This window comes from Neodiprion fabricii, chromosome 2 (genome assembly GCF_021155785.1).
Source record: "Neodiprion fabricii isolate iyNeoFabr1 chromosome 2, iyNeoFabr1.1, whole genome shotgun sequence".
Classification (NCBI taxonomy): Eukaryota; Metazoa; Arthropoda; class Insecta; order Hymenoptera; family Diprionidae; genus Neodiprion; species Neodiprion fabricii.
Window position 1 is genome coordinate 41,861,949 of NC_060240.1, and position 22,846 is coordinate 41,884,794.

Below are 22,846 nucleotides of genomic sequence, written 5' to 3' on the forward strand. Positions count from 1 at the left end.
ATGTTCAATACCTTCAATAATTCAATTCCCTTCGAAAATCCGACATTAAGAAATTTTGTGAGAGATGTTTTTGATACCCGATAAACTTTATCCTTTTAATATCGTTCCATACATGGATAAAATCACCTTGTGACCACCTGCAAGTAGCCTCAACCTTTAGTAACAATGCTTTCTATTGCTTGATTGTAATGGAAAGTTTTTTTTTTTTTGGTTATCAAGGTATGAATTTCGAACAGTCACCCACCTTTGTCAGCAGTTTACGCGTATACGCCCTAACATACTGACGCGACGTTGGAATGCTTTTAGATGCTGCCGTTTAGCTTGCGAATAAGTTACATGCAACGAACATACCTGTACAGATATGTTCCAACGCAATGCGGCCAACAAATATGCAATGTTAACGGCACACAAGTTCATAAGTCAACGAGAGCGAAGATACTTCGCCAACATTTGCAGAATTTACATTTAGGAATCGGTGGCCACTAATTAAACTGTTGAGATACATGTATATATTATATATTTATATATGAGATACATATATATGTATATGAGAACTGTATTTTCTAAGTCCTTGAAAGTGCGTGCCCAACGTTATACCATCGGATAACAAACGACCCGACCAATCACTTTTAGGCAGTCGTTACACTCGAGGTGCGTTACACACCCCCGGACGGTAGCTGTAGCTCTTATGCCGGTACAGAAATAATGGAGGATGAACAAAGGATGCTAATCGATATTGAGCAAAACATTGCAACTTTGGAGCGAAGCCTCGAGGAGGCAAATTCCATGAGACGTCGGGGTTCATGGCACAGCCCCGCAGAGAAGGCAAGGAAGCGAGGATCAGGAACCATGCAGCGGGGCAGCTCCATGTCTGCGGCGGAAGGGTCGCCGGAACGGAAACGGTAGCGTATAAAATACAATTACCGATCGCACAAGCGGACGTCGTATACATTATGGTGTACATTTACACGCGAAAGCATTCTTAATATTCCGCAGCGCACGTCGGTCAATCTTACCCTATAAAACCGACTTCCCCCGGACGATTGTGAACTTGATTGTTGGCTCAATGTTCTTGGCATCTCGAGGGGGATGAAAAACATCGAGTCAAGTGATACCTACGTTTGTAGTCGGGCGATAATTAAGGAAGCCGCGACCAATTCAAGTGCAATTTGAATATCATATGTGTTGTTCGTGTGACATTCCAACACTAATTTCACGTTGTACGTGCAGACTGCATGAATTTCGTTGAAACGACTGAAAAATTGCAATTCTCTGGCGAGTCAATCGATCATCCGATCCAATCAATAACATCTTTTTGAGTACAAATGTAAAGATTTCCTTCATAAATACCATTAACATTTTAATTGCTAACATACTAGGGATGATGACTTGTTAGATTGACACGTATTCTAAGGTTAGATTCGATGGTCATGGGTTGTGTTGTGTTTATTGAGATTGAGTTTGTTCCGTGTTCGGCCGACTACGGCGCTGTAGGTTTGTCTGTGCCGCCAACATAACTGTCTGGTGTAAAAAATTAGCCGTCTCAGATTCATTGTCCTCAGGTGTACATACCTATAATGCGTATGCGTAACCCATCCGTTTCTGCAATCCCGTGGAATTGTAACAGGAGTTCTACTCTGAAAAGCGTCCGCTCCCTCATGAGGCTTGGGAAGCAGAGACCACCGAGAGACAAATCATGCGACAGTAACTCTGAGTCACGGGGACTTTTGGAGCAACACGATTTCAGCTGCACTTCGTCAAATGCAGTTTCTCGGACAAATTCAATGACATCGTTCGAATTGAATCCGTCCGACGACAGCCAGGTCAGTGGCAACGACGCGGAAAACAACTCGGCGAAATCCTTGAGGAGAGCCCAACCCAAGGTGAGGTTCTTGAACAAAGGTTCTACTTTTTCAATTTGAAATGTAAGCGTGAAGGAACCATGTCAAGGATGACGATCAATATTCATCCACCAGAAGTTCGTAGTTGTTATCAAAGAAGCATGCAGAATTTCCGAAGGATAAAGATATACACCTGAATTCATTTCCCAGCCCACCATTTCCGAACGTCTACCGCAGCTTCGATAATTCCTGTCGTCAAAATAAATTGATTAATTACAAATATCGTTGAAAATGGCTTTTCACGATTTTCATTTTGACACTTGTAGAGTCGAATTTGCGGAAGCAAATCACGTATTTTATTTCAGAGTGGTGAAGTGGGACAGAGTGCCCTTAAAGCCCAAGACTATCAGATTTGCGTGACTGTCATAGAAGCGAGACAACTCGCTGGACTCAACATGGATCCGACGGTTTGCGTCCAAGTCGGTGACCAACGGAAATACACTAGTGTCAAAGAGTCCACGAACTGTCCCTATTACAATGAGGTACGTTCCTCTAATTATTCTCAAGCTCTTATTATATTGTATTTATTCACCTTGGTAGTCACTTTCTTTCCCCTTACCTTGATACGGTATTTCGACTCTACAGTTTTAATGCCAGATTTGGTATCGGAGGCCTTAAGGACACGCGGATTGAGATTTTTTGCAACAATCATAAATTGACTAATGACTTTCAAGATTTCTACGTCGTTCAAAGTTAACTGTAGCAAGCCGTATCTTCTAAACGATCGTTCCGATGACAAAGTCACGTATGTAACGACTCGAGGGTCATTTATTCCCGTGCGGTAAGGAATAAAGTACAACTGGGTTCAACTAGGCTTTTGCGCTTATGCGCAACCGGGAAGTCGAGCACTAGGGTTGAATAAATGCGTGGTATTATTAGAATATAAGTTTGTCAAGATTCTTCGAGGACAGAGGAGCGAACTTGTCAAAATTATTTTTACTGCATCAGTTGATGATAATAAGAGAAATAAAGGTATCGCCATTGAATAATCAAACGAGGATTGAAATAGTTCCTTGCAATTTTTCTCACATAATAATTATCATTCCGAAACCACGGCTTACTAAATTGCTAATTTGGCAAAAAACTGACAACGCCAGTGTATAAAAAAAATGAAATAAAAGTATTGCCACTAGACAATCAAATAAGGAAGGAAAATTTTTGGCAAAGCTGTACTCTCAGAATAATAGTTCGAAGGCCGTAACTTGCTGAAGCTCATTATTTCAAATGCGAAAATCCTGAAAGTCATTAATAAACGTCTTTCACCTCCCGCGTCATGGGAGATATTACGGTTTTATCTCAAGACACCCAAAGAAGAACAGTTATCGCGCTGCCAGTCATCGGTATTGGCTTAATGTATGCTAAAAAATTAATTGGGAAAAAAAGGTCTACATTCTGAAAAGTACGAACGACTCGCACATCTCTGGTTTAAATCGATCTGTAAAGTTTAAGATCCTTGAAATCACGATAATTTCATCATAATGACACTTCTATACATCTGTGTTATACTTTTCGAGTGGCCAGCATATCTGTATAAGCTAGCCGTGCTGCCCTTTGAGGGAGTTTAGTTCATTTGGCTATCTTATTGCGTCATTGGGGTATCAAAAGAACGAAATCAATGCGCTGATACTTCACGTTGCAGTATTTCGTGTTCGACTTCCACATGCCGCCGATTATGCTGTTTGACAAGATTATCACTTTATCGGTGAGTGAAAGAGCATCCTTTTATCCGAAATGTAGAAAAATTATTTGTTATCGATGTTGTTGTAACTTGAATCTCGCTAGGCTGTAACACAATCCTGAAAAACAAAGGGAACAAACTTACATCGGGTTGAATTAAAAAGTGAAAAAACTCACCCGCCATCCTTGCATGCATGGCGAAAACACGAAAAATTTATAAGAGAATCAATAAAGGCGAGGGACAGCGATCTTTGGGTAACTTTGGGAATACCCCGTACACGTATCAGGCATATCGTATCAATTTTCACATGACAAGTGATCTTCCACGTATCGTTGAGTGTGCATATGTAGCTATCAATATTGTGCTGTCACAGGCTACATTGTACATATTGTAGATATAACTGTTTTCATTAGTTGAGCTATTCTGATTTTGAAGTCTTCGGAGGAAAAAAAAATTCATTATTTTAATCACGTACCGTTTGCGACAGTAGTTTCAATTGGCAATTGCACGTAGTTTCATTCTATCCGCCGGATGGAAGCCTGAAAGGCAGACTCGTATCGAAAATTAACAAACAGATGCTTTGTGCAGATGAATATATACGGTATTCGCGTAGTTGTGCCTAGGATAAACACTAATCATAGGGTTAACCTCGGATTTTGCATATGAGTTTAGACGTAGTCATTCTGAAATCAACCGTATACATGTATATTGTATATTATACGTATACTATGGGCACATATTTCAGATTCTCACATGTCAGTGTTGTATGCATTCCGCATGTATGTATTATAATAGGCATACGTTTATGACCAACAACTTTTACCCGCGGCTAATGAAATTGCAAGCTGCCGTAAAGTATTTGGTCGTAATGATAATAGACTACGGTATAAATGTGTGGTGATTTGTGATAATGCACAGGTGCAGCAATCGCGGAACCTTCTACGTCCTAATCTAACACTGGGCAGCTTTAAGTTAGATGTAGCCACCGTCTGGGCTCAGCCAGGTACACGCTTTTTTGGACTTCCTTGATTCGATAGAGCTTTGCACGAAATTTTATAAATATGTTTAAATGCCTCCGGCCAATATACAGTTGCCGCTATTTTAACCTGTTACAACACTGCTACCTCATTGAATTTCATTATTTACTGGAATTATACCGATGACAATTGAACGAGTTGAATAAATCAAGAGACTTGCGTACAAATCAATGTTCAAACGGATAACGAAGGTACATTGGCCGTTGCGTCAATTCACAAAATGCATGATCACGTTGCGGGACAAATACGCGTAGCACTCTTTATTTCCAATCGAGGGAGTCACAAACCCGTCGACTCTCCCCACGCACCTCACGGCCGACGTCAAACGTACCTACCCTTCCGTCTTCCCCTAACTATACTCATTACGTTTTATAATAATGTATATACGTATAAAGTATATGCGGGCGCAGGCGCGCGCGTTCCGTGTGCCTATACATGGAATGTACGCCCGTGTTCGTGCTGCGCCTATGCTGTTTAATTGCAAAGTTCAAAGATCGACGCGTCATACTCTCCCTCTCACCCTATCGGATTAAATTTTGTCAACTTTCCAAAGCCATTGATGGTCTTTCGTCTCTAATACGGCACATGCATGGTATTCGTGTAATACGGGGTAAAATAATATAGCAGTGAGTAATTTGAAAAAAGTCAGACAAGCTGACGAAGACGTACGCGATACGTATCTCATACGTGACTATACTGACTACAGATTATTTGTATACGCTACGCGGTGCGAAGCTCGGGGCCATGACGTAAAGCCCGTAAACGTAATGTCTAACTTTGGACGTACCGCGAACCAGTGCATTCTGAAAACCGTGTACATGTTTCCAATTACTGTACTCCGTTGACTGTAGCAACATTGCTACGCCGTCAGGGAACTGTGCGTACAACACGTTAATCGAGGCTATACTCTGGGCCTTTTATAATACAGGACCATTTATTTATTGATACTCGCCACCCGTTGCCCAAGCGAGCAATACCCTCTTTAACGGGCGTCGGGTATTATTGGCCGTGTCGAAGTCGCACTCGCGGCCAGTATTCGATAAATGACCCTGTATATTTTTTTTCAGTAAAAATATAACCCGTTATACACAACTAACTCGAGAACGCGCTTGTATGATTTCTTCCTGCGTCGACACGAGGAAATTTTATCGGATATTATCGGAAATGACTATTGCGACAATAACTTCTTTTTAACGCGTGGAATCGCAAAATTTGAAACCATCCGTTGATGGAACACAATCCGCCATCCACATTTGGCATGAGGCTTTTTAACAATTTTTCGGAGGCATCACACGGAGGGAAAAGAATTTTCGAACCAACTGAATAGATTTTATCGGAGTCCATTCTCTTTAATCCAGTATCCCATATTGGGTATTCCAAATGCGATGACTTCGATTCAGCAATTTCGATTTAGTTAGTTTGCCAAAATGAAATCGAGGGACGTATTGGTTCGAGTTAACCTTTCGATGTGTTTCCGAAATTGCGTCAACTGAGTATGATTTTACTTGAAGTTTATGTATTATTCCTCCAAGTCGGACGTTCGTTGACAGAAACAATTACGTACTTAAAATGAAACAAGTAAACGAATCTAGCCAACAAAAAATTTACATCGATCGAATGCCATGCTTAGTTGATCTAAGCGGAGCCTGTTGGCGTAACTGGTTGAATCAGTTGCACTAGTTTGTTTACGAGCTAAAAGAAACACCACACATGCTTTGAAACAAGTAGATCACTAGTAATATAATCGGCCACTAGGCGGTGAAGCTGCTCGCTACGGAAATAGGTTTGGAGATAGTTATACAACCGTGTAGACGGCAAAGAAGTTAGTTACGGATAACATAAAATAGATGTCTCGTCCGACCTATGTTACAACCGAAGAAAGCGTAATACCGAGCTGCAACTCCACTGACGACACATGTTCCATTTACACTTCACAGACGCAAATATAAGTTTTCGGGTTTGACCCGTTAAATATCGAGTGAGTTCCACAAAATCTTGAGTCACCGGAATCGAACACAATATCATTCGTAAAATACGTTTTCTGCGCTTGAATAACTCTAATGTTTAGTCAATGCAAAAGATTTTTGTAACCACAAATTTCACTGCCCGCTGCAACGATTGAACTCTTGACTCAACAAACCCATGAAATAGAACAATCTTAATTTGCCTTGATAGAACAAATTCATATTTTTGAACAGAAGAAATGATTGAGGTGCGTTCAATAAAATTTTTAGTCATTTAATTCACACGTTTTCTTTATACAAAATTCGCATTATTATTACCCTCCGTGTAAAGTAGCATGGTCAAACACGTATTATTATCGATTAATTGTTTTGTGTGATTTATAAATAGAGTGGATGATAATCTAATCATTACGGTTTGGAGTGAGGTGGATGCCAATAAAAATAACCTACTAAGTTTGAGTTATAATCAGTGCCCGGTAGACATCTGCTTGGCCTCCTGCCACCGGGAATAATAAAACAAATATGAATTATGCATTTTCAACATACGTTCTCATAATATGAGTAACTGAAGTATCAAGATTTTGTGCAAAATTTTTACATTATACAGCGGATAGCTAGACGGTGGTGTACATATACATGATGTGCATGTGTAATGCATGTTTGTATGTACGTTATACGCTAGTTTCATACCTCTCAAGCATGTTATCAGTGCGTACGAGAGATCAGCGTATATTTATACGCAATCAGCGCCCCAACTGGCGTGGATACCTATCATACTTGGATGGTAATTTCGCGTATGTATAATTTCACACCCACCCGGTGCATAAAAATACATATGCCAGCAAAAATAAAAAAATTGAACAGAATTACGAAAAAAAATATCTTCAATTCAGCGAAATAAATGTAAAAATCATAGTTTCTTTTTCTGGGTACCGCCCAAAATGACGGTCGTTGATCGAAGAATTTTTGAGAATTTTTCGGGGAAAACAAAAAATATCTTTCTTTCTCGAGGTTTGAAAGTTCATTGAAAAAAACAACGGTTGAAGAATAAAAGTTGAAATACCTCGTGAGTGCTATTTAGAGTTATAACAGTCGTGTGAAAAATCATGAACGAAGTCAAAAATGGTGAGGGAAAATCATTGATCGAGTTGGCATGGAATGACTCGTGTATGTACTCCTTGTACTCTGGTCGAAATACAATAGCTGACAATCGTCAGATGAGGATTCTTACCATCTTACGATTTTTAACTATATTTTGACCAGAGTACGCGGGTTCTGATTACCTGAAACACGTATGTATGCATGTATGTATTTATATCGTACAGGGCAGTGTAGTACTTCGGTAGCGTAGCTTCACTATATATGTTTGTGCGTGCCTAGCGTTATAGTAGCCGGTCCTAGCGTACGGGGCAATCCGAATATTCTCCTAACGTCCCCCATCTCAGTGTTTTGCTGAATAGCAAATTCATATTCATTTCCCACCTCTTGTAATGTATCTAGATATATTATGCTTGCATGATTTGTCCGTATGCCTACGATTCCAGATCGAAACATTTGCTTTCATTATAATAGTACAATTTACGAGGTGAGTTCCGCAAGAATTTATATTGCGTGGCTTGGACCGGGCACTTTCGAAAGCCCTTCCCTGTACTGATGTCCCGAAGTTTCGTATGGAAATATCTGTTCATGGGGCATTTCACAAAGTATCGACAAAAATCAGAAAATGACCTTTCCGATTTGATCCAAATTTTTTTTCTGCGAAAACACTGGTCGAATTACAGAGCCCGGATTTTTTAATAAAAAATTTCAACCATCACTGTCGAAGATTTTACTAATTCGAGGCCGCCCCTTTTTTAGAATCTGAAAAAAATCGGAAAATTCTGGGAAAATATGAAAAAATCTTTGTGCCCCATTCAAAGATGGAGATTTCATCACAGCAAAAATTGCTTTTCGAAAATGATGACTATTTCAAAAATTACTTCTGGAATACTCTGTTCGTACGAAAATGAACATGAAAGTTCCTTATAACACGAGTCGAAAACAAATATGTATATTCATAGCGTTCAACTTGAAAAAACAGTAACTACGGAGATCTTTGCTAGGTACCGCACCTAAAGTCGTTTCCCAAGCAAATGTATGTACGGTCTACATCTGATTGAAATGCTTTGAAAATTTGGAAATATGCATCATTTTCGAAATCCAACTTTTTCTGTGACGAAATCTCCATATTTGAATAGGCCTAAAAAACCTTGTCACACTTTCCTAGAATTTTATGAATTGCTTCAGATTTTAATACATGGGTGGTCTCGAAATAGTAATATCTCAGACAAGTGATTGAAAAAAGTTGAAAAAACATTTGTATCAAATAGGAAATATCGACCTCCGACGTTGATCAATATACTTCGTGAAATTCCCCATATAGAAGTAATCGCGGGACTTTCGATTTTTTCCGGCTGCTTTGCAGTGCCTTCTACAGTTGATTTTGCGTTTTTTTAACCATAGAATTAGTCCATCGATTTACCAAATATATACAGATCGCTGTACACCATGAAAAATCAGAGCACGTTAACGGATTCTACGGTCATAAAAATTCAATGGCGGCTGGAATCAAATTAAGGTCAATATCTGAGCTTTCGAAAGAATCTGCTTGTCAGCATGACTTTTTCTTTTCGCCAATCCGAAACATTTGATACCTGAAGGTCCTGCCGTCTCTGTTATTCAGTTCTCAATACCGCCCTCTAGAGGGCAAGGAAATCCAAACACCTTTTACGTTACTCAATGTTTTTCGGACTATAAAGACGACACTTGAAAACGCGTTTACTTGCATGTGTATAAACCTCATATTGCGTGCCATTGCATAGACGTGAGAAAAAAAAATTTATACATTGAATAAAAGAAATATCTTCTGACAAACTATATCGAATTTCCCGTAGCCTCTCGTTTTTCTTTTTCTAATTTCTCAACGGCCACGATGCACAACAGCTGTATTCCGCATATGCGTTCATATACGGGCGTACTACTGTATGCATAAGTAGAGCTGTACGGTCCGGTAGAATCGACAAGGATTAACAGTCCAGGAACACGTACGCGCCTGCGTATCAATGCTACGAATAGTTTTCGGAATTATTTTCGCGAAAGAACGATTAATCGGTATAACATCAACGCACTTCCGGGCAGATCATCAATTCTATCACAAGTGGGCACTGCTTACTGACCCCGACGACGTCGCCGGAGGGCCAAAGGGATATCTGAAATGCGACGTCAGTGTGATTGGGAAAGGGGACTCGGTCAAGATACCGCCGAAGAGTGAAAAGGACGAGGACGACATCGAAGGGAATCTGCTGCTGCCGGACGGTGTGCCGATTGAACGACAGCGAGCCAGATTTGTGGTAAAAATTTACAGAGCCGACGGTCTACCAAAGATGAACAGCAGTATAATGGCTAATGTGAAGAAGGCATTTACTGGCGAGGCAAAAGATTTGGTCGACCCCTACGTGCAAGTCTCCTTTGCCGGACTCTGCGTGAGTATGCGTTTTATTTCTACACAGTGGAATGTATGTTAGTGACGGGATAATCCCCGATCAGTATCTACAACGAATAAGACACATTATAATTACCGTTACGCATTTAGATATAATTGCATGTAAAATTGGGGCCGAAAGTTATTTGTAGCTACTTTTCGGGAGTGCGGTGGTTGTGAGGATATTAGAGAATAAAAAAAAAAAAAAAAATGGGTGCGTGTACTTATGTACGCGCGTGAGAAGTTATACTTCTTTGGCATCATTAAAAAATACACAACATGTCAAAATCTTCTGTCACACAATGATAAAGAAAAGAAGTATGTAATAAAAAACAATAAAACAAATAACGGATGTCTTACATTATATTTAAATAATCTATTAAATTTTTGTCACGAACTTTTTATTAAATGTTCTATTAAATTTATTTCTTTATTTTGTAAATATTAAAAAATCAATAATAAATATTCAACATCGATAATTTAATAATATTTAATATTAATTATATTAAATAATGATATTTTAATTTATATCAATAAATAATACATACGGATAACTAACCTCAATTATATTGGAGCACTTGAAAAAGTATTTTAGCACAATTTTTTCACTAATATTCACAAATAGTAAATAATATTAATCCAAATATTCAATTTAAATCACTACTGAATAGATTTTATTGCCACATATATAATTCGCACTTGTATGAAAATAAAACACGTGTTGTGACTGTAAAAACTAAAACCATGTGGATAAATATTATAAATAAATATGAAAACAGTGATCAGAGGCGACAAGCGTACCAACATTAGCTTTTTTTCGAGACTTGATGAATTCGGTTGAGTGGGCAACTTCATCCTGTTAATTTTGTGTTACAGTGATGCGCGCGCATCTTGAAATTTCACTCTCATCAGTTTTTCATAACGCGCCTAAAGAAGTATAACTTCAAAAATTTATTTCACCTCACGTACATCATGAAGGTGGTAGACAAGACGTGCTTACAAGCCAAGTACCTAACAACGTCTTATGCGTAGAGGAAACGGGGCCGGTGTCTAATAAGTTAGAAAAAGGAACTGGGTAAATTCAATTTCGGGAACAAATTCAAAGATGCGGTGGTACTGATGATTTTACAACACAGAATCTGACGCTATTTGTTGGCTCATAAATTATACGTCAAAAGCATATAGCATTTTAAATATTAATGTACATCGGGGGCAAAGCGGGTGAAACTCATACGACGACAAATATCCCTGCCTTCGGCTTATCACGGGCCAAGTCGAACGTCGAACGGACGAGATGCCGCATGTATGTAGCCTGCTACTGTACTAACGACTTACACTCTATCCGATCTATGGATCCTACCGATGTTCGCGCGAAGACCCGATCTATATTCTGTCTTACGTGTCGCCTATAACCTATAAGCATTCGGATTCAACTGTGAACTTTAAAACATCACAGAGGGCGGATTCCTTCCTCGCGCTCGGTGTAAACACGTTCGCACCCACGGTCATTGTTGTGGGAAAATTTTGCACTTCCCCTTCAACATCTCTCACTCGTGATTTTTTGGTCTCGGGACACAAAATCTCCGTTCCTCATCACATGCAATTATGCGAAAAGACGTTATTCTTTCATTGTTTTACAGGGCAAAACAAGCGTAAAACGCAACAGTTACGCACCTGTGTGGAACGAACAGATAGTTTTTACCGAAATGTTTCCGCCTCTGTGCCAGCGCATCAAGATTCAACTCCGCGACAACGACCCGGTTCATGCATCTGTAATCAGCACCCATTTCGTCGATCTCAAGCAAGTGAGCAACGACGGTGAGAAGGGTTTCCTACCAACTTTCGGGCCAGCTTTCGTCCACATGTACGGTAGCATCAGAGATTATAGTCTCATCGACGAACATTCAACTTTGAACATGGGTTTGGGCGAAGGAATATCTTACAGAGGAAGGTGCGAAGCTACATTGTCTTAACGCGACTAAAGCTCGGTGCATAAAGTGCACTGTCAATCTCTGTCATGTATATGCACCACCACCACCGCCGCGTCGGCTGGCCGCAAACTCATTTCAACTTTGCACTGTTGGGTTCTGTTATGTTTACGAAAATTGAGCCCACGGCCGGTGGTGGCGCTGCGGGCTAGCGTAATCAACCCGGACGAAAAATTAGCCATACCGGAATTACTGTCCCCATGTCTACAATAATGTAGCGAACTTCTGTGTAATAGATGATTGAATTAGGTACATAATTGGCGAATAAATTTCATAAATGTTTCGTTGAAACGGAAAATTATAATGTGAGGAATATAAGCCTTCACGTACGTTCATATGTATGCAATATATCGAAACGCTCCTCAATTTGCAGGAATCGAAAAGATTTTCCTCGGGACAGTCCCCCAAGCCTGTTCCAAATCGTTGAACAAGACGTATCTAAAATTTGTGTATCATATCAACAAAAACAAGTGGTTCATTTCCCTAACCTTGATGGAGCCAGCTTAAAGACTTCCCGTTGCGGTATACTTCGAGCAAATGAAACTTGAAAAAATGTAATATTTTAATGCCTCTTCTTTTGTTATTCAAATAATTGACAATGAGAAACCGCGTGGCCGATAAAATTCAAAATTCATACAAATTCGTTCATTCGTTTGTTCGCCAGATATCAGTGGAGAAAAAATTGATCACGGGCGCACGCGACACGCACACCCAAACATCCGACCGAAAATGGTCGGTAATGGTTCTCTTGATGCTCGAAACTTCGAGATCCAGTGAAAACTCAACTATTCATTTTTCGGGGTGCTAACAATCACCTACCTTATTCTTTTTTGCCTTCTAGAAGAAAATAAGCAGAATGTTGATAAAAAAAATGCTTGTAAACGATATCTTTTAAATTGTAAAAATCAAATTGTTTTGCTGAGAATATAAATCTGGAAACATAGAACCCCTTTCGATTCGCCATTGTTTGCGACACAAAAAATTAAGTCAAAAACCACAAGGAGCTCACAAATCTTAATGGCAAATTGTTTACGATTTGAAATGAACAATTCGCATTTTCTGGTTCACAAAATTGTGTCTCCAAAGTTTCGTTGATTTATACGCAGAATAATCCAAGCTTGGTGGTGGACGAGTGTCCATCGATGTGAGAGATTTAAGTCATTAACAAATTTCTTTCCATCGATTTGAAACAAGTTTGTAGGGCGTCATGCGGAAATTTTTTACAAAATCGAATCAGGAGCCACCACGATATGTATAGTGTATAATAATGGATAAGTAACGACATTTCCAGACTCCTTATAGCCATCAGAACTGAAATAAGTGACAACGTTGACATGGCGCCGTCAGATGTTGAAGTTGAGCCGACGACACCGATAACCGAGTCGTCTTATGCCCGGAACGAGGAGTTTTTCATGTTCGCGACCATTATGGACGCGACGATGATTGATAAGAGACTCGGGGATAAACCGGTGTACTTTGAAATGTCAATTGGGAACGCCGGGAACTCGTTGGATGGATACAATGAAAGCTCTAAGGTGGGTACAGTACTCGTATAGGGGGTCATTCGTTGGATAACGGCCACGAATGAAACGGACGCGACGCAGTCGATTTGACTTGACGCCCGCATAAGCGGTTCCGTTGCACCCGAGAATCGGGCGGCGGTCTAGCAAATAAACGATTTTCTAAATAACAAATCACCATTCGTTACGATATGCAATATCATACCTTGTACGAACTGTCTGAGAATCTGTACGCGCCAAACGAATAACGGTACGATTGGCAAACGGTTCTAGGTTTGTGAAATGAGCATTCAAGGCGGTGCCGGCGGAAGCGGAGACGAGGATGAGCTTCAAGAAGTCGTTACAGATTCTTGTCAAAGTACAACGCAGCCGTGCAAGCCAATGACCCACGACAAAATGTATTATTTCCTACCTTACTGGGACAACAAGCCCTGCTTACACGTGCGGAGCATTTGGCCCGACTATCGCCGAAGAATGTACAGCAGCAACATAATCGGGAAAATAGCGGATAAACTGGTAATCTGGCAGTGTTATGTGCACCTATACCGTACGCTTTAACGTGTAATGTCTGTCGTGGGTTCGCGAGCAAACACAGTGTGATAGTATACGAATGACCCATCCCGGACATTACGTTGTACCCTTCCGGGTCTAGCGGGATCGGCACTTTTATTGCTATTATCAATATTGTTGTTTCTGCTGTTATTTTTCCTATTATGCGAGCGGTAAGTGATCGCAAACGTAAGTCATAATACTTTCTATAAGACGCGAGCTGCAATATGCGGTACTATGAGTCACCATCCTCTGCTCTGCGTGTCCTGCACTGGAAAATTATCTGCTCTTTCGCTTTGATTCCAACCATAGTTTTTTTCTTACGAACCCGCAGGAAGAAAGCCTAGCCCAAGTGATGTCACGCGTCGAGGATACTACTGCCGAGAAATGCTTGAAAATTGCTTTCGAGGAATTGAGCAGCAATTGTAATCGGTACGCCAGCATCAGTAGATCTTTCACCACCGGACCGGGTGTTGGCAAAACGAAACTGGACAAAGAGAGGTCGAAGCTGTGTCAAAGGGAGATTGAAAATATTGGGAACATGTCAAGGAGCTTAAAAGCTACGGTCACCAAGAGTAGCTTCAAAGAAAGACTCAAGACTGCCCAAACTTACTTGCAAAGACTCAGGCTACTCGTTGACGACGTAAGTGTTTGAGACAGCGCATGTGAACACCTTTTCAGTTATCAACTACTGCATGTTTCGCTTAATAATGGAAATGATACATGTAGAAAAGTACTTGTTGTTATTTATATACAAATTGCTGTTCGGTGGATGCTTGAAAGTTTTCAATAATTAACGGTTTTTCGTTCAGCCCCAAGATTCGCTACCGGATGTTTTCATATGGGTTGTAAGTTCTGGAAAACGAGTAGCCTATCACAGAATTCAGGGAAGAGATTTAATCTATTCCATCGTAGACGAAGAATGCGGCCGGTACTGCGGCAAGATTCAAACTATGTTTTTAAAGGTACGGCGAGGACGTTCGGCATCTGTCGTCGAATTTAATCATTTTGCGTAGAGTTCACCTGAGTCGAAATTCAGCGTTTCGAATAATAGATATGAATTGCAGCTGCCTGGAAAGAAGAGATTCGGCCCATCCGGATGGGCAATTCAGACCAAATTACAAATATACATCTGGCTCGGTATATTGAAGCACAAGAAGTATTTTATACAGGGGCTACCCAAGGGTTATGAAGTCAGTCACGAACTGAAAAACGTCGACAGGCCGCGAGCCCTGCCTCCGTCAACGATCCATTACATTCGAAAACACGTTAGTACCTCTGTCAATAGTACATGCGCCATTGGGGGCGCGATGAAATTAGTTGTCTTTAATTTCTTTGGGCGAGGGTGAAAATGAGGGTGAAGTTTCGAAAGTAGAAGGGTCACGATACTGAGTTATCAAGAACGGGAGAGTCTATTTCAGAGAATGTCATAACGTTGGAAGCCGATGCATATATAGAGGAGTCAGAATGCAGAAAGGTGAGGCATATAAACGAGTTATAGAATCCTGTGATATTATTATTCATTCCGATAATTATGTATCACGGCCTTCTATAGTTTGAGATTACTACATTTTCGAGTTCCATGAAGCAGATACTTGCCTCTGTGAAATTTCCTTATTGATTTTGCTGTTTCATAATTTTTCTACATTTTTTCTCCTCCGCAAAGTACCCGTACATATTAGGTATTTGCCGTAAGTGCTTTCGCTACTTTTCCCACGTTTCAAGGATATACTCCCTACACGTTCGTTTCCCTTATACCTGTGTAACGTTATCATTTTTCCCTGTAATCCGGTGCTGTACCGTTTTAACAATTTCCGGATGTACAATGCTTAGGCAGTCGCGCTCGTCGCATCGAATTTGACCAGGCCGCACGATTCAATTGGATAAATTTTTTTGAAAAACAGAAATTCCAATTGAGGGCACACATGTATCAAGCAAGGTCACTCATTGGTAGCGACGCTTCGGGGCTGTCCGATCCCTTCGCTCGAGTCATTTGTGGCGAGTTCTGTAGGTCAACACAGGTAATCGACGAAACCTTAAGTCCAACGTGGGACGAACTTCTGCTCTTTGATGACATATTGATATACGGAACGGCCGAAGAAATAAAAAACGATCCACCCTCGATTATCGTTGAGCTGTTCGATCAGGACAAAGTGGTACGTATCGAAACACATATAATCCAATCACACGTGCGTATAGTATATCGTATGTCGGCGAATCAGGTCTCATGAAAAAATCTTGTTGTACACAAATATACCCGCGTTGCCACTTTTTTCCGGATAGGCGAATCGCACGGAGGGAAACTATAACAATGTCCGTTCGCATCGGAAAATAGAGCATCATATTTGTTAATGCGAATTCAAGCCTCTTGCTTTCTTCTCATACACTGCAGAATCTTTGACGAATTGTGACTCTTTGAATTTTTTCAGAGTCATGTAATATCTCTGGGCATAACGCTGCATGAGGGCTCCTCTTTAACAGTTTGTATGACACACAACGTTATAATAACTGCAATTTAACAACACTTACCTATCTGAAATGAACATACGTGTTCAACACGCGTCAGATTCGTCATACCTTATAAATACGTATCGTTGTATTTAATATACCTAGTTCGATAAGAAATGTCGAAATGTATTTTACGACCAGCTGTACGTAGATGACATGCGATGTTACACCGACAATCTGCATAGCTAATCGTCACCGATTGTTCAGGGAAAGTCGGAGTACATCGGCAGAGCGATAGCTCGACCCCATGTGAAATTAGCTTCAGAGTCGTACGGTCCGCCTCAGTTCCCACCGTCGTTGGAATGGTACGACGTGACGAGAGGGATCGCCAGAGCCGGCGAGCTGCTCGCTGTGTTCGAACTCCTGGAGCATCCGTCGGTGAAGGATTATGGTTTCCCCACGCTCCCTGACCCCAAGCTCCGAGATCTTGGTCTTCATCAAGGAAACTCATCTGGCCTCGATACGTTAGGATCAATTCTTCCCGTTCCCATCGGCATCAGGCCTACCCTCTCGAAATACAGGTAGGCTTCAAGAAAGCAGGACGTTCCGATACGGCCGTTTCGGCACTGAATAAACAAACTTCCAGAAAAAGCTTTCAGATTACTTTGAGATGGTACGTGAGTGGCGGGTACTGATCGCGGTCTTACATACCGGTCTGGAAATTGCAGTGGAAGGGGGAGATCGCTTCTTGAAGACGCGTTGGTAGTTCACTAGTCGTCACTAGGTTTGTCGTGATCATTATACTTTCGGCGGCGCGGGCAGTCACGGGCGGGGGGTTCGGACAAAGACAGCGCTAGTCCGCCATATATGCTTCTATCCCTCTGTCCCTTCGTCCCACCTCAATGTTTGTTACGCAGATATTCATTAACAGTGCGAAATGTTTAAACAACCGCCAGAAGAAGGCGTCAGTTTCGATGAATATAATTTTTTTGTTTTTAATATGACCTTGAGGTAGTTGGGCAGTAATTTCGGAATGATTTAATTCACATGAGTTTTAATTATATGGTTTTCTGAGTAATTTCGGTTTTTTCGATTACGAGTGTCATGTTTGTCATGTGAGCGAAGCGAAGTATGGTGACCATACGAGTGAAATCTCCTTCCATCCATCACTCATGTCAACGATCTTGTTTTGGGCTAGTCTCTTTCGCCTTTCGCACATGTAAAGCGGGTGTAAGAAATATCTGTTTCCATGCGCACGATATAAATTCATATCCGCAAACAGGCATTCTTCGCTCGGTGGGTGGGTGGGGCGTGGGGGTAGACGAAAAGGTATATTATTCGTCACAACCCGCACGATTACTACCAATTACGAATCATTAGAGAAGGTGACTGTGACAGGATTGCAAGGAATGAGGAATCTGATGTACTATATTAGCGGATCCCACCGCCGTGAACACTACAAAAAATCCGAAGCTAGAGTTGGGATGTCAAGAGACACGAAAATGTGTCGCGCCAAGTTATGTAAAACAGAAAAAAATAAGGAACTTCGTTCCAAAAGTATTATAGTTCGGATATCCTTAGAACGATTAGAACAGATTCGGCACAATGTAAAATGTAATTATTTACCGAGAACTTTCATTCAGCGTCGAGACGGCCGCTCCGAATCGTACTGTACCCGGTTTCAATACCAAAGGACGTATTGAAGCCGGATATCTACAGATACTGTGTATCCGTTTGATCTCTCTAATCCAAACAATATCAAACTTATTGTTCTGCAGAATCGAGGTTCTCTTCTGGGGACTTCGTGATCTGAAGCGAGTACACTTGCTAACGGTCGACAAACCTCGCGTCGACGTTGAGTGTGCCGGTCACATACTTTACTCGTCAGTAATTTCAAACGCAAAGAAAAATCCAAATTTCAGCACGCCCATAAAATTTATGGAACTGGAGCTTCCCGAGCAAGAGCTCTACCGTCCGCCACTGACAATTCGTGCTGTTGACTGTCGGAGTTTTGGTAGATATACCCTCGTTGGAACGCACACAATAAGCTCCATTCACAAATACATGCATTGTCCGCAAACAAGGTATAACCCGAGAGACGTCGAGGACAGGAAAAGAAGTCCTCATCACGTACAATGTAAGACGAGACGTTCAAGGCAGAGAATGAACGAGTTAAAACCAGTAGCGGTTACGTTACACGTTAACTTACGACATCGAAATACCTAAAGCACGTATTTTCTTTTAGCGTTCGACCAGTTTAAGGCGAAGAACCAGCATAGCCTGCTTTTAGATACGTTTACGGACAACGATTCATGCAACGGTGATTCGATTATCAAGCTGGGATTCGAGCTAACCGATAATTGGCCTACAACGAAGCGGGACAAAACTGAGCAGAATGTTCGTCGGAGGCACAGTTTGGCCACCAACGATAGCTCAGGTAGGACATGATCTTTGAAGGATAAGCACGAAAGGGCTGCCTATGTTGAGCGTGCGTGTTGGGTAGACGTCACCAAAACAATTGCATTGTCCTGCGATCTGTGTACGAACATCGCAATGTGCATTTAATGTCAGGTCAGTTCGTCGACCTCCCGCGAGTACGACCAGCGCAGTTCAAAATATTTATATGTACTCGTATAACTATAAGATTATTGCAATTTACGCGGTTACCGATAATTCGGACGTACTACTCGTATTGAAAATCTAGTTGGCGATTTACTGGAGTTGAAATTGACTTTTTTGCCATCACGCAACGGCTGATGCGTTCACGCGAGTACGTTTCTTTTGGAGAATACATTTTCAGCCCTTGAATCCAACAGGCCAACCAAACAAATCGACAGCCGAATAAACGAAACTTCAGTCTAGGTTAGATTCAACTTTTAGTGACGGAGTAGAACATCGGTTGAAGGTTTAATTATTTTCAACGCTACTACACATGATTCAGCACCTTTTATCCCAAACTTGTGATCCTCTACCCCAGACTAGAAGGAGCAACGTTTTATCTGCACAGTCTGACTCTGTCGTGTACCGCGAAGAATGCTATAGCAGTAATGCAAAGGCCTCGTGCTCGTACATAGGCATGTACCATTATATCATATAACCGTTACGATTGGCGTAGGTGATTTGACGGCCCTTGAAGACGAGAATGGCTGCCAGGATTGGTGGACCAAATATTTTGCGTCAATCGAGGCAATGATTGAGGAGAACAAAGAGATGTTACGGAAAGGAAAGTCATTATTCCCGAACCAGCAGAACGGCACACTTCCGACATATTTGGACCAAGACCTTGCATCTCGCGGTAACGCGACTAATTCTACAGGTGACAAGAGCCCAGGTATTCACTCGACAAGGAAGCTTTTCGGTTTGCGGCCCACGGGAAACACGACGCATCTTTCTTCAAAATTAAGCCCCAAGCACATGTCTCGGAACGTATGCGATAAAACGGCATTGTTGAAAATCTATCCTAACGAACTCGAAGCACAGCCTGAGTATGAACATTTCAAGGAGTGGTTGCACACTTTTGAATTGTACAGAGGTAAAAAGATGGGTGACGAACCCGAGGACGAGTCACGAATCGTTGGTAGCTTCAAAGGAGCTTTGAAGGTTTACAAGTGGCCACTGCCAAAAGATCTCGTGGATCATAACGGGATGAGTTTTGATCCGCAATACGGCTTCTTTCAGGGATTGCCCTCGAACGATCCTATACACGTTCTGGTCAGGGTATACATAGTCAAAGCAAATGACCTGCATCCCTGCGATTTGAACGGCAAAGCCGATCCCTACGTTGTTCTGCAGCTTGGCGGCAAGAGCATCAGCGACAAGGATAGCTACGTATCAAAGCAATTGAACCCAGTATTCGGAAAGTAGGTCTGACTATAATCGATCCGATATAAAACAAAAGAAACAGTCATTATTTCATGGCCGTTATCCGAGAGGATGAAGGCGATTTTTATTTCGGTTTCATATCATCATAAAATTCTCATTCGGACAGGTGTTTCGAAATTGAAGCTACCTTTCCGCAGGACTCACTTCTCACGGTACAGGTATTGGACTGGGATCTGGTTGGATCAGATGATCTAATCGGGGAGACTAAGATTGACTTGGAAAATCGGTTCTACAGCAGGCATCGTGCTACGTGCGGACTAGCAAGGAAATACGACGAGTGAGTTCTAGGTATAAGTGTGGTAAAATATCGGCAACTACGTGAAAATAACAACCGTACGTATCATGATGAACGGATAAGATGATGGTGTTCCTTTTTACTCGAGCATTCTTTGAAATAACAAACATCATTTGCAGAAATGTTCACGGGTAAGCAATTCACTCAACACATTTCCGGCACATTAATATATTCGAAACGATGACAGAAATGAAAAAGACGCCGCACCTAACTAAATGTGTCCTGCAACTTCTGAGCTGATTTCAAACACTCGCGCATACTTTACTCTACATTTTCTCTCATTCCCGATTTTCTCCAATTACCTGATAATGTTCACATAGAAATGCAGAATGCGAGACGGAACAACGACCGGTGTACTGGCATCGCTGACGCAACTACATACCTATATTCGGGCCGCCAGAGTCGCACGTATCGCGGCTTTCTCGATTTTTCACCCACCAACCAAAATATATTTGCCTTTGATGAATGGGATTAGAATGAAAAGAAAATAATTTTGGGTCAATCATTTTCAGATTGCTTTGGACAGAAAAAAATCACTCGGTCGTAGTACCAGTTCCTTTGAATTCGTATGGATCCCGTTTTTCGATGTTAAATTATTACGAATTAGTTGTAATTTAATTGGGTACCCGCGACGGAGATAGGTCTCGTATCACAAATTTATTCACAAACTGCTCAGATGCCCCTAATCGCACATTAACCTTTGATTTGTTTCTCAATGTCTCGAATAATGCCTTGAAACTCTTTGACGACTAGAAACTTTGCTTCGCGAAACTTTGCGGAGTTGGATCGAAAAAGCCAATTTCTTCACGTTGTGCATGACTTCTTCAAACATACAACTGATATTTTCCATTGCATATGAACAAGTTCAGAAAGGTAACCTATCGTGCAAAACGCGCGGTCAGGCAACGAAATTTTTCAATGCTGCGGCAAGGTAACATTTCAACCAGAACTCTGCAAAAAGATTTTATTTAATTGTAAAAGTATAAGAATGATAAATGTGAAACGGGATGTTTATTTATATTACTGAAACACCCTTATTTGTTAAAAAACATAATCTCAAACATGCCCAGTCATGATCGAGCGATAGACATAGGAAGCAGCATGTGCAAATATGCATTAAAATATCTTGGACGTAACATCACCTAAAGACATCTTTTAGACGTCTGTCACGTTCCGTATTCTGCCTGCTACAACGTGTACTGTCAGTCAGCTGATATGACCGGTTTGAACTTACAGTACTTGTTATACGGATTTAATTCCGCGGAATCAAAATGAATATATATATACATAAGTAGATTAGGGTGTGCCAAATAAAAAAAAAAAAAAAAAAAAAAAACACTTTTTATCTGAAACGTGCATCAAAACTTCCATAGCGCATCCCAAATAGTATGTCTCATCCAAATATGAGTTCTTAATACTGATATTCAGAGATGCCTATTGCGTTTTTTTTCCATTTTCCATTTAAATAATTGAGTAAAAAAATCTTATGTTTGAAAAATTGTAAGTATAAAAGAAGGAGAATCAAGTAAGGAAAATCGGAATATTATCGACATTTTTCTATACGTAAACGGCTTGACTTATAACCTATCTAAATACAGATTCTTTTAGAAAATTTCACGCTCTTTAATAAAGCACCGATATAAACTTTTCCTAACCAACCAATTAAGAGATATTCGCATATAAACATTGAGTCATAGTCACGCCCTAACATAGATATATATGTATTAATAAATTACATCCATTTTGCAAATTACGTCAAGATAAAATATTTCGCCTTAAGCTCCGGTTACAACAAGTGGCGAGACGCCCTTAAACCAACGCAAATACTGTCGAAGCTCTGTAAAGATGGGAAATTGGACGGTCCATCTTACACCCACGGACGAGTAACAATCGGACGTAAAAATTTCACACTGTCTCATGACGAAATGGAGAATTATGTCCATACAAAAGGTGAGCATACCAGCATACAAGCTTATGCGCTTATGAGCATACAATTACTCTCGCTCTAACAAATAATGACCACTGCAGTTGAATGTTCCGGGTCCGTGTATGTGAGCCTATATG

At 40.9% G+C, this 22,846-nt stretch overlaps 1 protein-coding gene across 4 annotated transcripts in view; it reads left to right on the forward strand.

Annotated features, from left to right (window-relative positions):
- Window positions 1-22,846, forward strand: part of LOC124176424 (otoferlin-like) — a 37,826-nt gene that overhangs the window by 8,119 nt on the left and 6,861 nt on the right. For 2 of the 4 annotated variants that reach the window (XM_046557704.1, XM_046557705.1), the window contains 20 exons: window positions 220-493; window positions 634-902; window positions 1,628-1,883; window positions 2,207-2,383; window positions 3,541-3,603; window positions 4,498-4,582; window positions 9,758-10,101; window positions 11,741-12,051; window positions 13,380-13,623; window positions 13,882-14,124; window positions 14,492-14,800; window positions 14,970-15,122; window positions 15,225-15,425; window positions 16,062-16,313; window positions 16,873-17,186; window positions 18,384-18,742; window positions 18,851-19,042; window positions 19,721-20,465; window positions 20,594-20,764; window positions 22,563-22,732. In XM_046557704.1, coding sequence (XP_046413660.1) covers window positions 706-902; window positions 1,628-1,883; window positions 2,207-2,383; window positions 3,541-3,603; window positions 4,498-4,582; window positions 9,758-10,101; window positions 11,741-12,051; window positions 13,380-13,623; window positions 13,882-14,124; window positions 14,492-14,800; window positions 14,970-15,122; window positions 15,225-15,425; window positions 16,062-16,313; window positions 16,873-17,186; window positions 18,384-18,742; window positions 18,851-19,042; window positions 19,721-20,465; window positions 20,594-20,764; window positions 22,563-22,732 — 4,786 coding nt within the window. In that variant the 5' untranslated portion in view covers window positions 220-493; window positions 634-705. The remainder of the gene's footprint in view (window positions 1-219; window positions 494-633; window positions 903-1,627; window positions 1,884-2,206; window positions 2,384-3,540; window positions 3,604-4,497; window positions 4,583-9,757; window positions 10,102-11,740; window positions 12,052-13,379; window positions 13,624-13,881; window positions 14,125-14,491; window positions 14,801-14,969; window positions 15,123-15,224; window positions 15,426-16,061; window positions 16,314-16,872; window positions 17,187-18,383; window positions 18,743-18,850; window positions 19,043-19,720; window positions 20,466-20,593; window positions 20,765-22,562; window positions 22,733-22,846) is intronic. The other 2 variants (XM_046557701.1, XM_046557702.1) reach the window with 1 other exon arrangement.